At 44.3% G+C, this 14,321-nt stretch overlaps 1 protein-coding gene across 5 annotated transcripts in view; it reads left to right on the forward strand.

Annotated features, from left to right (window-relative positions):
* LOC135522832 (SEC14-like protein 1) overlaps positions 1 to 14,321 on the forward strand; it is a 49,700-nt gene that overhangs the window by 5,720 nt on the left and 29,659 nt on the right. For all 5 annotated transcript variants that reach the window (XM_064949468.1, XM_064949484.1, XM_064949491.1 and 2 more), the window contains exon 2: positions 2,350 to 2,439. In XM_064949468.1, coding sequence (XP_064805540.1) covers positions 2,350 to 2,439 — 90 coding nt within the window. The remainder of the gene's footprint in view (positions 1 to 2,349; positions 2,440 to 14,321) is intronic.

The following is a 14,321-nucleotide window of genomic DNA, read 5'->3' on the forward strand; positions in this document are numbered from 1 at the left end:
TTATAGTATATTTATTATCAGGATATTTTCTACCTGCAGGCTACAATGTTTTTATTTGTTGGCTTTATAGGCAATTTTTACATAGTTGGTAATGGCAATAGAAGTTACTTTTTAGGATTGTATCATTTTTCATTTAGATTTCGATATCATTTTGATTAACCACATGACAATGATTTTGATATTAACAGTTTAATGAAAATAGGCACATGAAAACTATAACTGGCACACAGATGGGTAGAAATGGTAAGATAAATTGGCATTCCGTATGAGAAAGGTTACACGTGGAGTCGGCAACCTATTACAGGCAACTTCAGGAGAGTAATGGCAGAATCTGCGAAAGCCAGTAGAGTGGGAGAATGGTCGGGTTTAGTTTTTGTTTGTTGTTATCTTGATCTCTGGCTCCCTCTTGAGTCATTTGTCTTATTTCATCAAACAGTGTGCTTAAGGCATCAGACAAGCTCAATGCATCAATAGTTGATTTTATTTAACCTCTTGGAACTCCCCATCCCGGATCCGGGATCGTGACTAAAGCCTCAGGCTCATTAGCATAACGCAACGTTAACGATTTCTGAAAATCGCAAATAAAATGAAAATAATGCGTCTGCTCTCAAGCTTAGCCTTTTCTTAACAACACTGTCATCTCAGATTTTCAAAATATGCTTTTGAACCATAGAAATTGACTAATTTGTGTAAGAGTATGCAAAGCTAGCATAGCATTTTGAGTAGCATTTAGCACGCAACATTTTCACAAAAACCAGAACCAAATAAATAAAATCATTTACCTTTGAAGAGCTTCTGATGTTTTCAATGAGGAGACTCTCAGTTACATACCAAATGCGCAGTTTTTCCTGAAAGCGTCTGTGTGTAGGAGAAATCGTTCCGTTTTCTACATTGCGTCTGGCTACCAAAACGAACCGAAAATTCAGTCACCTACAACGTAAAACTTTTTCTGAATTAACTACATAATATCGACCGAAACATGGCAAACGTTGTTTGGAATCAATCCTCAAGGTGTTTTTTCACATATCTCTTCATTGATATGCAGTTCGTGGAAGCTTGCTTTCCTCTCTGTATCCCATGGAAAAATACTGGCAGCTGCCTTTTGCGCACCAATTTCGGCGCAGGACACCGGGCGGACACCTGGTAAATGTGGTCTCTTATGGTCAATCTTCCAATGATCTGCCTACAAATACGTCACAATGCTGCAGACACCTTGGGGAAACGACAGAAAGGGCAGGCTCATTCCTCTCGCATTCACAGCCATATAAGGAGACAATGGAAAACAGAGCCTCAAAAATCCTGCTCATTTCCTGGATGCCGTCTCATCTTGGTTTTGCCTGAAGCTCACGTTCTAGGGCACGCACAGAAAATATCTTGGTAGTTCTGGACACGTCAGAGTGTTTTCTTTCGAAAGCTATCAATTATATGCATAGTCGAGCATCTTTTTGTGACAAAATATCTTGTTTAAAACGGGAACGTTTTTCATCCAAAAATGAAATAGCGCCCCCAGAGCATCAACAGGTTAAACACACAGGGTGTGTCTATATATGGAGAAAAAAAACGCGTTTTAACATTTTGAACCCCCCCCAACCTCCAAATTAGCATGCAGTGGTTTCAGGGTCAATATCTGTTGGCTCTATCAGGACTATATCCTAGTCCTACTGTATTTGCCGATGTCTGCACTGTGGTTACCACCACTAAGTTCTTGGAATGCCCTGCTGACCTTTTACATTACCAAGTATTTCATCAATTCTCTGCGGCCAACCACCCGTTCATGCGTTTACATAGGCTGTAGTGCCGTATTAATGACTTCCCAAGCATTCAGCTCTACCGCTAGCTCCACATAACATTTACATACGCATCATTGTAGGTCTACCTGAATAGTTTATCCGTCATGTGGTAGTGACTAGTTGGCACTTGGCAGTACCTGACATTCCTGTATTTGGCCATGTCTAGCTTAATTTCTGTTCGCTATACAGTTCAGTTCCTGAATGTGTGATATATGGTGCGAAACGTTGCCTTCATTGATCAGTTCAATGAGATGCGCTTCCTCACCCACGGCAGAGCAGAGTGTCTTCCTGCAGGCTATCACTGCAGACAAGCTGCCAAGTCCTCCGGGCTCCCCGCCAGTTGCTACAAACACACACACCTGGCTTACTTAATGACATGTCAGATGCCTCCAGTGGGGCCATCCATAATGATACTGGCATTTTACCACCTCAAGCACTATTTTCTTTGTGTTTTACACTCCCAGTCTAATGTGGTCTGGCCCATTTTGTCTTCTCTCACCAAGACAAATCTGTAATGAAGGTTATTATTAAGCTCTAATATCAGATTGTTTTCTCTTAGGTCGTTGGCACCACAGTCGTTCCCACCATGGTGCAGAAGTATCAGTCACCCATCAGGGTGTACAAGCATCCCTTTGAGCTGGTGATGGAGGTAAGTGATACTCTGCCCTAGACTTTTGACCTCCATTGACACTTCACTTAGATATTGGAGGTATTGTAGTGGTTATGCAATGGTCCCCAAGACCACCTCTAGGAAGTGGTGGGTAATGACGTTAGGACTACCCTGTCCTTCACATGATTGACTTGAACTTGACAACATGGTTGTATGAGATATAGCCTAGGTCTAACAAATACCAGGCAGTAGCTGTTGGTAATGAATACAGTTATTCTAAAATGTTTATTCTCATCAATCTACACACAATATCCCATAATGACAAAGGAAAAAAAATGTTTTTTAGAAATGTTTGCAAATGTATATTTAAAAAAATAAAATATCACATTTACATACAGTTGAAGTCGGAAGTTTACATACACTTAGGTTGGAGTCATTAAAACTTGTTTTTAAACCACTCCACAAATTTCTTGTTCAACTATAGTTTTGGCAAGTTGGTTAGGACATCTACTTTGTGCATGACACAAGTAATTTTTCCAACAAGTGGACAATGGCACCAAGCATACTTCCAAAGTTGTGTCAAAATGGCTTAAGGACAACAAAGTCAACGTATTGGAGTGGCCATCACAAACCCCTGACCACCTCCTATAGAACATTTGTGGGCAGAACTGAAAAAGTGTGCGAGCAAGGAGGCCTACAAACCTGACTCAGTTACACCAGCTCTGTCAGGAGGAATGGGACAAAATCTTGTGGAAAGCTACCTAAAACATTTGACCCAAGTTGAGCAATTTAAAGGAAATACTCTCAATTAGTATTTGGTAGCATGTAAACTTCTGACCCACTGGGAATGTGATGACAGAAATAAAAGCTGAAATAAATCATTCTCAACTATTATTCTGACATTTTCACATTCATAAAATAAAGTGGTCATCCTAACTGACCTAAGACTGGGAATTTTTACTAGGATTAAATGTCAGGAATTTGTGAAACTGAGTTTAAATGTATTTGGCTAAGGTGTATGTAAACTTCCAACTTCAACTTTAGGTCCCCAAGACCACCTTGAGGAAATGGTTGGTGAACCATATTAGGACAGCCTTGGCTTCATATTGAACGTGTGCCACATGATATGTGGTTGTGTTGCACTGTGGCGTACGATGTCTAACAAGCACCAGCGGTCATAATACTGTGATGGTCTTCAACTGGTCTTCTTGACTGATCATTTGTGTACTGTACCAAGCAGACCACTCAAGAATTGTACAGTCCAGGATACACAAATCACTTCCAGTCCATAGTATGTAGACAACTCAAACCCCCACACCATCTCAGGCCATTGTGACAACCACTGACAGCTATGTCGCTGCACCAACCCTTTGAATATCTGAATAGCAAACGATGGGAACTGTTATGTTGAACAGAACTACCATTGCTGAATTGGTTGCTGGTCTGTTTCCTCTGTTTAAAAATGCAGCACCTGTACAGGCTTTTGGTGAGTGAGTGTCTCTTCTGGCTCCTACAGTATGCTAGAGTTGTACTCACTCACCCAGATCTGATGAGGATGTGTGCAGTGCAAAAACTGGAAGTATAGATGGAGCGTCTGCCTCTCTCTGTCGTCTGTCTGCCTCTCTCTGTCGTCTGTCTGCCTCTCTCTGTCGTCTGTCTGCCTCTCTCTGTCGTCTGTCTGCCTCTCTCTGTCGTCTGTCTGCCTCTCTCTGTCGTCTGTCTGCCTCTCTCTGTCGTCTGTCTGCCTCTCTCTGTCGTCTGTCTGCCTCTCTCTGTCGTCTGTCTGCCTCTCTCTGTCGTCTGTCCGCCTCTCTTTCACTCTTGTCTCTCTGTTTCTCAATGAGTATGTTTACATGCACGCAATAATGTGATATATTGTGGATATTCAGGTTAATAGTTTTTACATGCTTTGCAAGATGGACGATTTCCCTAATAATCCTATTTACATGGACAAATCTGAAATCAAGATACCTGATGGCACTCTGATAAATGCAGAAAATCTCCAATCAAAATAAACATTCTACCACAGCAACCATGTTATTTTTGGGAAGCATATTTAATTCTGAACTACTTTGCATACATTCAGCTGTTCCAAACTCACCTCGCTCGCGCTAAAGTGGGAGTCTCTCTCGACTGGTGCTAGTACATGCACAGATCAAATGCACAGCTGGAACGCCGATTTTAAAACCAGGTGTTGTAATCGGTCTATGCTTACATGGATGTTGACCTTACGCCGATGTAAGATAAGCAGAGTAAGGTGTTTACGCGACTATTGCATAACCTGCCTACTATCTTAATCAGTTTAATATCCAAATATTACTGTGCATGTAAACGCACTCACTGTCCTTCTCCTTCGTTCTCTCTTTCGCTCCATCTTTCTCCCTCTCTTGGCACCCCCCTATCTCTCTCTGCCTCTTTGCTCAGCCTCCAGAGCTAGAGGACAGGCCTGTCAGGCAGGGCTGTCACTGAGGGTTCACTAAATAAACGGTTCAGTGGCAGATGAGCAGTGGAAAAACACTGGCTTATTCAGCCTCCCCACAGTACAGTGGCTACAGGCCAGGAGGCACATGATCACTACATTAAACTGGGTTATGGTGGATTATTATCATCAGAATAACTCTCTGTTAACTTACTAGTGTTTCCTCTTCATGACCGTGTTGCACAGAGCTAGGAGGAGGACATGTTTTCATCGTTTTCCTTTAACCACCTCGTCTTGCTTTACTTAATAGGTGTTGTTACTCAATTTCCATTGGGAAATCAAAGTCGGCCAACTTCAAGACCTGTAACTATTTCTAGAAGACATGCGATCAAAGCATTGTTTCAGTTCAATCCAATTCAACTGCACTTCAATTGAATGTGATTCAATAAACTATTTTGAGTTAAGCTATTGTAGCCATGCATTCAGGTTCTATTTGCTGTCTCAAATCAGCTTTCTCCACTAAAGCAAGGAAGAGAGGCAAATCTCCCTAGTGAGTGGTGGGCAAACACTGGACAGGGGCCTATAAATAGTCTGTGAGTGGAGGCTGCTGGAGCACAACACCTGGGGGGGCAGGAGGGGAGGGGGACTGAACTGAAATTGGGCTGCCTGAGGGGCTTTGTACAGTAGATGACCCTGCCTAAGGAACATCCGAGCTGGGATGAGCTGCCCTAAGGCTTCAGTTCGGCTAGGTGAACCGAATGTTTTTGCTCGCGCGACCCTTAAAACGCCTTCACTTGAAAAACAAGCTGCAATAGTACTGTTTGTCCATCATGAGACGCTGTAGGCAGTATACACTTCCTAAAAAGTAGTCATGATTAATCTAACGCAAGAGATCTGTCATTCATTTGACGTTTTTCCCGAGGAGATCTTAGCCGTGCAATTTTACATCCAACTAAGATGTTTGGTGCCGTATTTCTCAAGTAAAAACAATTGCATGAGAACGATTAATCTCTCGTTGGTCAACAGAGATTATTCAACCAAACACCGACAAAGGGGCCAAGACTTCACTACCATCTTCGGCTTGCCTCGAGAAATGTTTGTGTGTGCACGAACAGCCCCCACCCCCCTCCAAAGAAACCCTGCAGAAGACCAAAATGTACACAATGTTGTCATAATATAAGCCCGAACTGTCGAATGGGAAGCATGCGGACGCCTTTTAGAGTCAGATGGGACGGGTTCTGTTAATCTGGGGCAGTAGCGGAGGGGGAGGAGAGAACCAACATAAGAAGCTGGGGAATCCAAGGCAGACGGTTATTTGGCAGGCAAAATGGTTGCACAAGGGTTGAGCAATGGTTGAATAATGCAGATAGAAGTGGTTCACCGTGCGTCGTCATGGTCAATTGTTTGTCTCTGTCCTGTCTTTTCTTGATTTGATATCTCTTTTTAGCAAGTCGGCCTGAATCCTGAAGCCTAGTCGAAGAGCACTGGCTCACTATGCCACGTGTTCTCTAGCCTGTTATCTGTCCTTTTTCTTTTATTGATGTGAGATTGGTAGATGTACACTGACTGATATGGCCCATTTCTAAAGCGAATGCGTTTGAAGAGGCAGTTTTGATATATTCTCTCTCCATGGGGAAATGACAAATTGGCAGACACTCAGGGTATTTTCTGGATCAAAAGGGGGCTGAGACGGTGGTCCCCCATCTGGGCGGCGTAGAGACATTTTAGCATTTTTAAGACGATTTCCCGCAATTATACAGATTTCTCAATGGAGCAGAGAGATTGTTGCAGGTTTAAAGCAATTTCCTGTGACTCTTAAATATTCTGCCATGGAGCTGAGAGACCGAGGGAGAGGAAAAAAGTTTTTCTACGACGTGCCTTACTGAACAGAACATTGCCCTGCTGTTATTGATGCCCGAGTGAGATCACAAAGCCATGCAAGCGGTCTGTTCCTGCTCTGCCCTCGGCCTAACGCCTTGACTGCACCTATCGGAGTCTCCCTAGTAGTGAGGCAGCGTGTTCTACTTTGTGCCACACCTTCATGCAGCATAGCCGCGGGTGTGCGCCGCACGTGAATATACATGTTGTTGCAGGGTGCGTATGATTTGATATGTGGGTGTGTTGTAAACCGTGCTGTGTTGCCATCAGATTCTGTTTGGTATGACTGGTCTTGTTCACCCCTTGCAGTTTGTCTTTCAATAGACTTGAAAGTTGGCAAACATGGCTTTTCATGCTCTTTTTATTTAATTTGATATTATGCTTTGAGGAATGTTGCATGTCTCGCTTTCCTTCCCTGTCCCCTTTTCTTCTTCTCTCTTTGAAAACTGTCAGTCTTCTGAAACACACTCTTACCATCTTTTGGAAGGAGAGAACTGAAGCGCTGCATTCCTCTTGACTGTCAATTACCTTTTTAAACACATTCCTTCTAGAAGAAATACAGCCTCTTTCTTTGCTGTGCCTCAACCACCCACTCAAGGCAAGGACAGGATTGAAGCAAAATGTTTCCACCTCTAGCAATGTTGCCATTGGGCTCAAAGGAATATATTAACAGCATCATGAAGTCCTTAGTCTGTTCTTGCCTTGCAGCTGTCTATTTTCCATAAGTATTAAAATAGTTCTATCCTGCTTTGACTTGAAGCAGGATTAAAGTAGGCCTACGTTGCATTAAAGACACTTTTTAAAATGAAAAACCATGTTTGATGTATTTGATACCATTCCTTCTCCAGCCTCCCATATAAGGTGCCACCAACCTCCTGTGCTGGACCCATGTATTAGGAGCCGATGATTAGGTCTATGTAGCATAGTGTTATACAATATGACTCCAATTAGTTTGCCTTTGCGCCCCTCCTAAGAAATAGCGGAAACGCTGAACGTTAATTCAAAAAAGAACAGACCGCTAACTTGAGTGATTTAGCACTTTGTCATTTTCCAAAATTACAAAAAGAAATTGAGGGTGAGTCAGGAAATAATTGCTCAGGGCTCCTGTGAAAGTGACTGATAAGGACAGAGAATTGCTGAGAAACACCGACCTCCAGCAGCCCAGCAATGGGAAACACAACTTCCTCTTCAACTAGGCTAGATGACGCATGACACTGTCAGCAGAGTCTCTCGGAAGGAAGTGTCCATCGGCTGCTACTGCAGCAGCTAACTAGTGTGCTTCAGTAATCTGGACACGTGCATATGCATGGGGTCGCACGCATACCGTCCAGCTTTCACTCGTGTAATATTTCTCTAGAGGAAGGGCTTTGGAAGGAAGTAAAACAACAATAGCTACAGAAACACAATAGTGGCCTATAGCCTCCCTTCAGCATACACTCCTACCTGCCTTCTCCGCAATAACAGGAAGTGTAGTTGATATTATTGTTGCTATTAGCACGCTGGGTTCATGGAGCCCATGAGCGTTTCACAAGCATTTCGCTACACAAACTTCTCGCTTCACAAGCATTTCGGTACACTCGCAATAGTATCTGCTAAATATGTGTATTTAACCAATAACATCTGATTTGAGATAGTGTTCCCCATGGGAGGAGAGGGGATGTCGAGAGACTTGTTGTTCCAGATTAGAAGACTCTTTGTCCTCCTCCTTGAAGCAAACAACCACCATTTCCCCTAAGGAATATATGAGTTTGAAGGTTTGCGCTTTGGGGGAAGTTGTGTTCCCAAAGTAGGCGAGAGACGAACACTGTTTGTTGTTTCAGGTGAAGAGAGGCTCTGTGTTCTCATTAAAGCAACCAACCCCTTCCCTCCCTCCTCTCCCTCAGACTCCAATGGTGTCCAGATCAGATTTGATTAATTAGAGTAGCGTAGCTCACTATTTACCATACACCATACAAAGCGACTTAGGCTAGATCCACTAACAATGTATGTACTCGGTTTGTGATCCCTACAGGAATTGAACCCACGTCCTTTGGGTTACTAATGCCACGCTCTTACCAACTGAGCCACAACCGACAGGGGGATGCGCTAATCCACTAGATTAGGAAAAAGTACCACCGTGTCATCGGGTGAAGCATCAGTGTCCCATGCCAGCTTGCTACACATCTGGGCATGGTCAGAAAGGTGATTTTTAGCGTGGCCGTAAGCCTAGCCTGGCATGCCCATTATAAGTGGAGGGTTGCGCTAGACTAATCCGCTAGGACAAAACGCCTGCTGTTGCAGCTGTACATCTGTGCACCTCTTTTTAGTCATATCCTCTTTGGATTGCAGCCTGGCCACCTTTGCACACTCTAGCAGATAGAGAGAGGCCATCTAAGGGTAATCTCCCTTAATATTTCATGGAAATGTCTGGGTTTTGCCATCAGCCAAGCAGCTGTGTGGCTACAGACTACTATAGATTACTGATGCAATTTCCATGGCACTCGTGAATTAAGTAGAAAAATGACATGCAAAAATGTAAAAACATGTTTTCACTTTGTCGTCACGGGGTATTGTGTGAAGAAGGGTGAGTTTAATTTTTATTTTTTTAATCCAATTTGAATTCAGGCTGTAGTATGAATACTTTCTGAAGCGACTGTAGCCCTATGATTCTACACTGACAAAGTGCATTAGAGGCTTTGCTGTAGAAACCTCAGAACCTATAGAATTATGACGATATAATTTAAACTAGATTATTTTTAACATTTTTTTTTATTTATTTCACCATTCACCAAGTTCTCATTTACAACTGGGATCTGGCCGAGATAACAACACAAAGCAGTGTCACACAGACAACAACACAGAGTTACACATGGCGTAAACAATAAACAAGCCAATAACACAAACAAGTCAATGACACCATAGAGAAAGGAAATTCTATATACAGTGTGTGCAGAAGGCATGAGGAGGTAGGCAATAAATAGGCCATAGGAGTGAATAATTACAATTTAGCAGATTAACACTGGAGTGATAAATGAGCAGATGATAATGTGCAACTAGAGATACTCGTGTGCAAAAGAGCAGAAAAGTAAATCAAATAAAAACAGTATGGGGATGAGGTAGGTAGATTGGGTGGGCTATTTACAGATGGACTATGTACAGCTGCAGCGATCGGTTAGCTGATCGTTGATAGTTAATGCTTAAAGTTGGTGAGGGAATTTTTTTTTACAATTTGTTCCAGTCACTGGCAGCAGAGAACTGGAAGGAAAGGCGGCCAAATGAGGTGTTGGCGTTGGGGATGATCAGTGAGATATACCTGCTGGAACATGTGCTACGGTTGGGTGTTGTTATCGTGACCAGTGAACTGAGATAAGGCAGAGCTTTACCTAGCATAGACTTATAGATGACCTGGAGCCAGTGGGTCTGGCGACGAATATGTTGCGAGGGCCACACGACTAGTGCATACAGGTTGCAGTGGTGGTTGGTATAAGGTGATTTGGTAACAAAATCAATGGCACTGTGATAGACTGCATCCAGTTTGCTGAGTAGAGTATTGGAAGCTATTTTGTAGATGACATCGTCGAGGATCGGTAGGATAGTCAGTTTTACTAGGGTATGTTTGGCGGCGTGAGTGAAGGCGGCTTTGTTGCGAAATAGAAAGACGATTTTGGATTGGAGATGTTTAATATGAGTCTGGAAGGAGAGTTTACAGTCCAACCAGACACCTAGGTATTTATAGTTGTCCACATATTCTTGGTCGGAACCGTCCAGGGTGGTGATGCTAGTCGGGCTTGTGCGGGTGCAGGCAGCAAACGGTTGAAAAGCATGCATTTGGTTTTACTAGTGTTTAAGAGCAATTGGAGGCCACGGAAGGAGTGTTGTATGTCCACCTGACAAGAATTCCGACCCCTCTACCTCACAAAATGAGGCTTGAATTTATACAGTATTATATGTGGAATCTTTTGGTAGAGGCCATGTCTAGGCCTGTATATTGTGAAATATAAAGAACTTTTGTAGAGGGTTTAGATTTCACTCGAGGGTTGAGGGCACTCGACTCCCCTTGGGCCAAGGCAACACTGGGTGTTGGATTGGCTGCGGAGTCTATATATGCAGTAACTGTGTATGTAACCAGCTCATTTTGAGGATAACAAACTGCTCTTGGCAACTGCTGGACAGAGCTGATATTAGTCAACTGGTTCCAATTCCCCCTCCATCTTTCCTCTCTCTGTCCTTTCTCCCTGGATCCTCTCTCCTTTTCACCTTCTCTGTTTCTCTCTCCCCCACTGTGTAGTGTGTCATCAGCTGGCTGGTTAACCTCGCTCTTTCTTACTTTCCCCCCTCTCCGTGTCACTTCTCGCTCTCTCGGGTGTTTGGCCTCAGTGTAAAGGTGTACCAACTGTGCAGCGGGTCTGGCCTATGGGCAGCGTAATCAAATCGGCCTGCCACGCTTGATTGTCCCTCTGAGCTTCTGAACCTACAGCCAAGGAGAAGAAACATTGGAGACGATCACACAAACATTTTGTTATGAAATCAAGCAGATTATTGCAGATCCAATGCACATCTCCCCGGGCCAATGGAAATATCATTTGAAACCTGAAGACCAGTCAGACTAGATTGCGTTAACCTCACTACCTGTCCTTTCTCCTTTACTCACGACAGGTGGATCTGTTTTCCTCCAAGACCCTATTTCTAAACTAGGTTGCTGTGCTCCGTCTCCGTTTGTCTCTGGCTCAGTATAGAAGAACAAATCAGTATGACGGGGCAGCCATCCCATCCCTCATCCTCATCCTGCCATGTCTTGACCCCATTCCTTCATCCCACTTCCTCCATCCCAGATCTAGGCTGTTTCAGCTGTCGCAACATTCTCACCTGGGGTGCTATAGCTGATCTCTATCTCCAGATGTCTTGTTCTAATCTCCTTACCATCTCCTATACGCCCTAAGCCTGGGGATTGTCCATTTATTCTCTCAATGCATCCTGTCCACCTTCGTCCTGTTTCAGGCTTTTGTCATTAGGATTTCAACAGTAGTAGGCTACGTACAGCTGATTCATTCCTATGTTAACCGAGTGAGCGAATGGGAATTCAAGTGCACTTACTGCGCTAATGAGAATTTTTTTATGCAAGACGGAGCCATTTTTTGCGTTCTTTTGGGTTAGGCTGGAGGTCTTTTAATTGAGGTTCTGGGAAACATGAACTCTTTACATATTGCAGACAGTATTTCCATTCTCTGTGATGTGAGTTGTTTATGCATTATGCAGAGAGTTGCCTTCTCCCCTGTGGCTGGAGTCATTCCAAAATCTTTTGCTTCTGAATTGTTCCTTCACACACTTTGTGAATGCCTCTGTCAGCGAGCAGCATCCGCCTGCGGGGTGTAATTTACTTGGTCGGACACAGTTCTGCGTCTGCCAGAGACTGGTTACAGCCCCTCGAGAAGCCCTCCGCTCTGTGAGGCAGCGTTGAGGAAAGACTGACTCTGGGCCTGCTATGTGCGAGTCAGCTGCATTAATAAGTGTGTCGGTTTCTACCAACTGACTCGGACCTGTGAGAATTATCCTGATCTGTTTCACTTATCACAGGACATGGTTGAGATGCTGCAACGACAGCCCTCCCCCACTCCACCGCCTCGCTCTACCAGCAGTGGCACACACACACACACATCTAGGGACGGGTACCGAAACCCGGTATTAAGCTGACCCTGGGGCTAAATTATGAAAGACCATAGTATCGATAAGCTTCGACGTTGTCGGTTCTGATTTCGGTACATGTCCTATTTATTATTGCTAACCTAAATGTTATCTTGCACATTTTATCTCACCAACCGTTTCTGATTTGCGATAAGATGAAGACATTAGTCTTTGATGCATTTTTAGCTCTTCCCAATCCAGAAGAGCGAGATCTCTGGCGCGGAGCCTGTCTCTCTCACACGCTACAGCATACGCACACAAAGACCCTGCTCTTAATTAGTGATGATGGCGGAGAGAACTAAACGCTCAAAAGTGTGGTTACACTTCGCCAGAGTCGATGCTGACAATGCTCGTTGCCACAAGTGCAACCAGACTTTTGCTTGTAAGGACGGAAACACGAGCAATCTGTCCAAACATCTAAAGTGTTTGGACAGCACAGTTTGACTGCCTAGCTCATGGTTCATTTCTCGTTGCCCGATCTGCGTTGGGTATGTATGCTAGCAGCATAGAGCCCACACAGAGTTAACTATATTGAGAACATGGGTTCATGATTAAAAGGAACCATTAGCCAGCTGACTGATTTATTCAATCACCCATTTTTAAAGATTTTGCAACTTGTTTATGAAAGTTGCAGCTACAATGAACCAACCCACTCCTCCCTGTAATACCGCTGGTCCAAGCCAGACAAGCCCAAAGCCCCTTCACGCTGGCGGCTAGTGCGAGGATGACTGAGGAGAGGGTGAACGAGTGCCACCTTGCAAATCCAAGTTCGTAGTGAAAGGCCTTACACCCCTTTGCAACAGTGGAGTCCAAGGGCTTTAGGTAACAGAATGTCAGTCTATTGAGTTGTATTCATGTTTAGGATATAGTAGTATAAAAGGGTTGTATGTTCGTCCCATCACTCCACAATACAATACACAACAACAACAACAATTCAATACTGATACTTCAACACATGAAAATGATCAGCTGGCCATCACGTCAGACGGGTGGCCCAGCCACTGTCAGGACCACTATCTCACTGTTACAGTGCACTACACAAGCCAGGGGCAGTTTAAAACAGGTGGTCCTCCACACCAGGGGCAGTTTAAAACAGGTGGTCCTCCACACCAGGGGCAGTTTAAAACAGGTGGTCCTCCACACCAGGGGCAGTTTAAAACAGGTGGTCCTCCACACCAGGGGCAGTTTAAAACAGGTGGTCCTCCACACCAGGGGCAGTGTAAAACAGGTGGTCCTCCACACCAGGGGCAGTGTAAAACAGGTGGTCCTCCACACCAGGGGCAGTGTAAAACAGGTGGTCCTCCACACCAGGGGCAGTGTAAAACAGGTGGTCCTCCACACCAGGGGCAGTGTAAAACAGGTGGTCCTCCACACCAGGGGCAGTGTAAAACAGGTGGTCCTCCACACCAGGGGCAGTGTAAAACAGGTGGTCCTCCACACCAGGGGCAGTGTAAAACAGGTGGTCCTCCACACCAGGGGCAGTGTAAAACAGGTGGTCCTCCACACCAGGGGCAGTGTAAAACAGGTGGTCCTCCACACCAGGGGCAGTGTAAAACAGGTGGTCCTCCACACCAGGGGCAGTGTAAAACAGGTGGTCCTCCACACCAGGGGCAGTGTACAAATCGCAAACTGGCGAAGTAGTGGCAGAGGAGATCTCAGACATTCTGGAAGAGTTCTGAGCTCTGAGACAGCCGATCAAGATTGTAGCTGTGACTGTTGATAATGCTGGCAATATGGATGTTGCCATAAAGAGGCTACACATCCTAAAAAAAGGATGCTTTGCACACACATTGAATCTGGCAGCACAGAAAATCTACAAAATTACTTCCATTTGATAAATGGGCAGCCCGAATCAGAGCAGTGGTCGTGTGGTTCAAGAGATCCTCGATGTCCAAACCGGTCTTGAAGGAAAAGCAGCAGATCCTTGGTAAGAAAGCCAGTTCAATCTATTAAAGTATTATTT

Source organism: Oncorhynchus masou, chromosome 4, assembly GCF_036934945.1.
Source record: "Oncorhynchus masou masou isolate Uvic2021 chromosome 4, UVic_Omas_1.1, whole genome shotgun sequence".
NCBI classification, from domain to species: domain Eukaryota; kingdom Metazoa; phylum Chordata; class Actinopteri; order Salmoniformes; family Salmonidae; genus Oncorhynchus; species Oncorhynchus masou.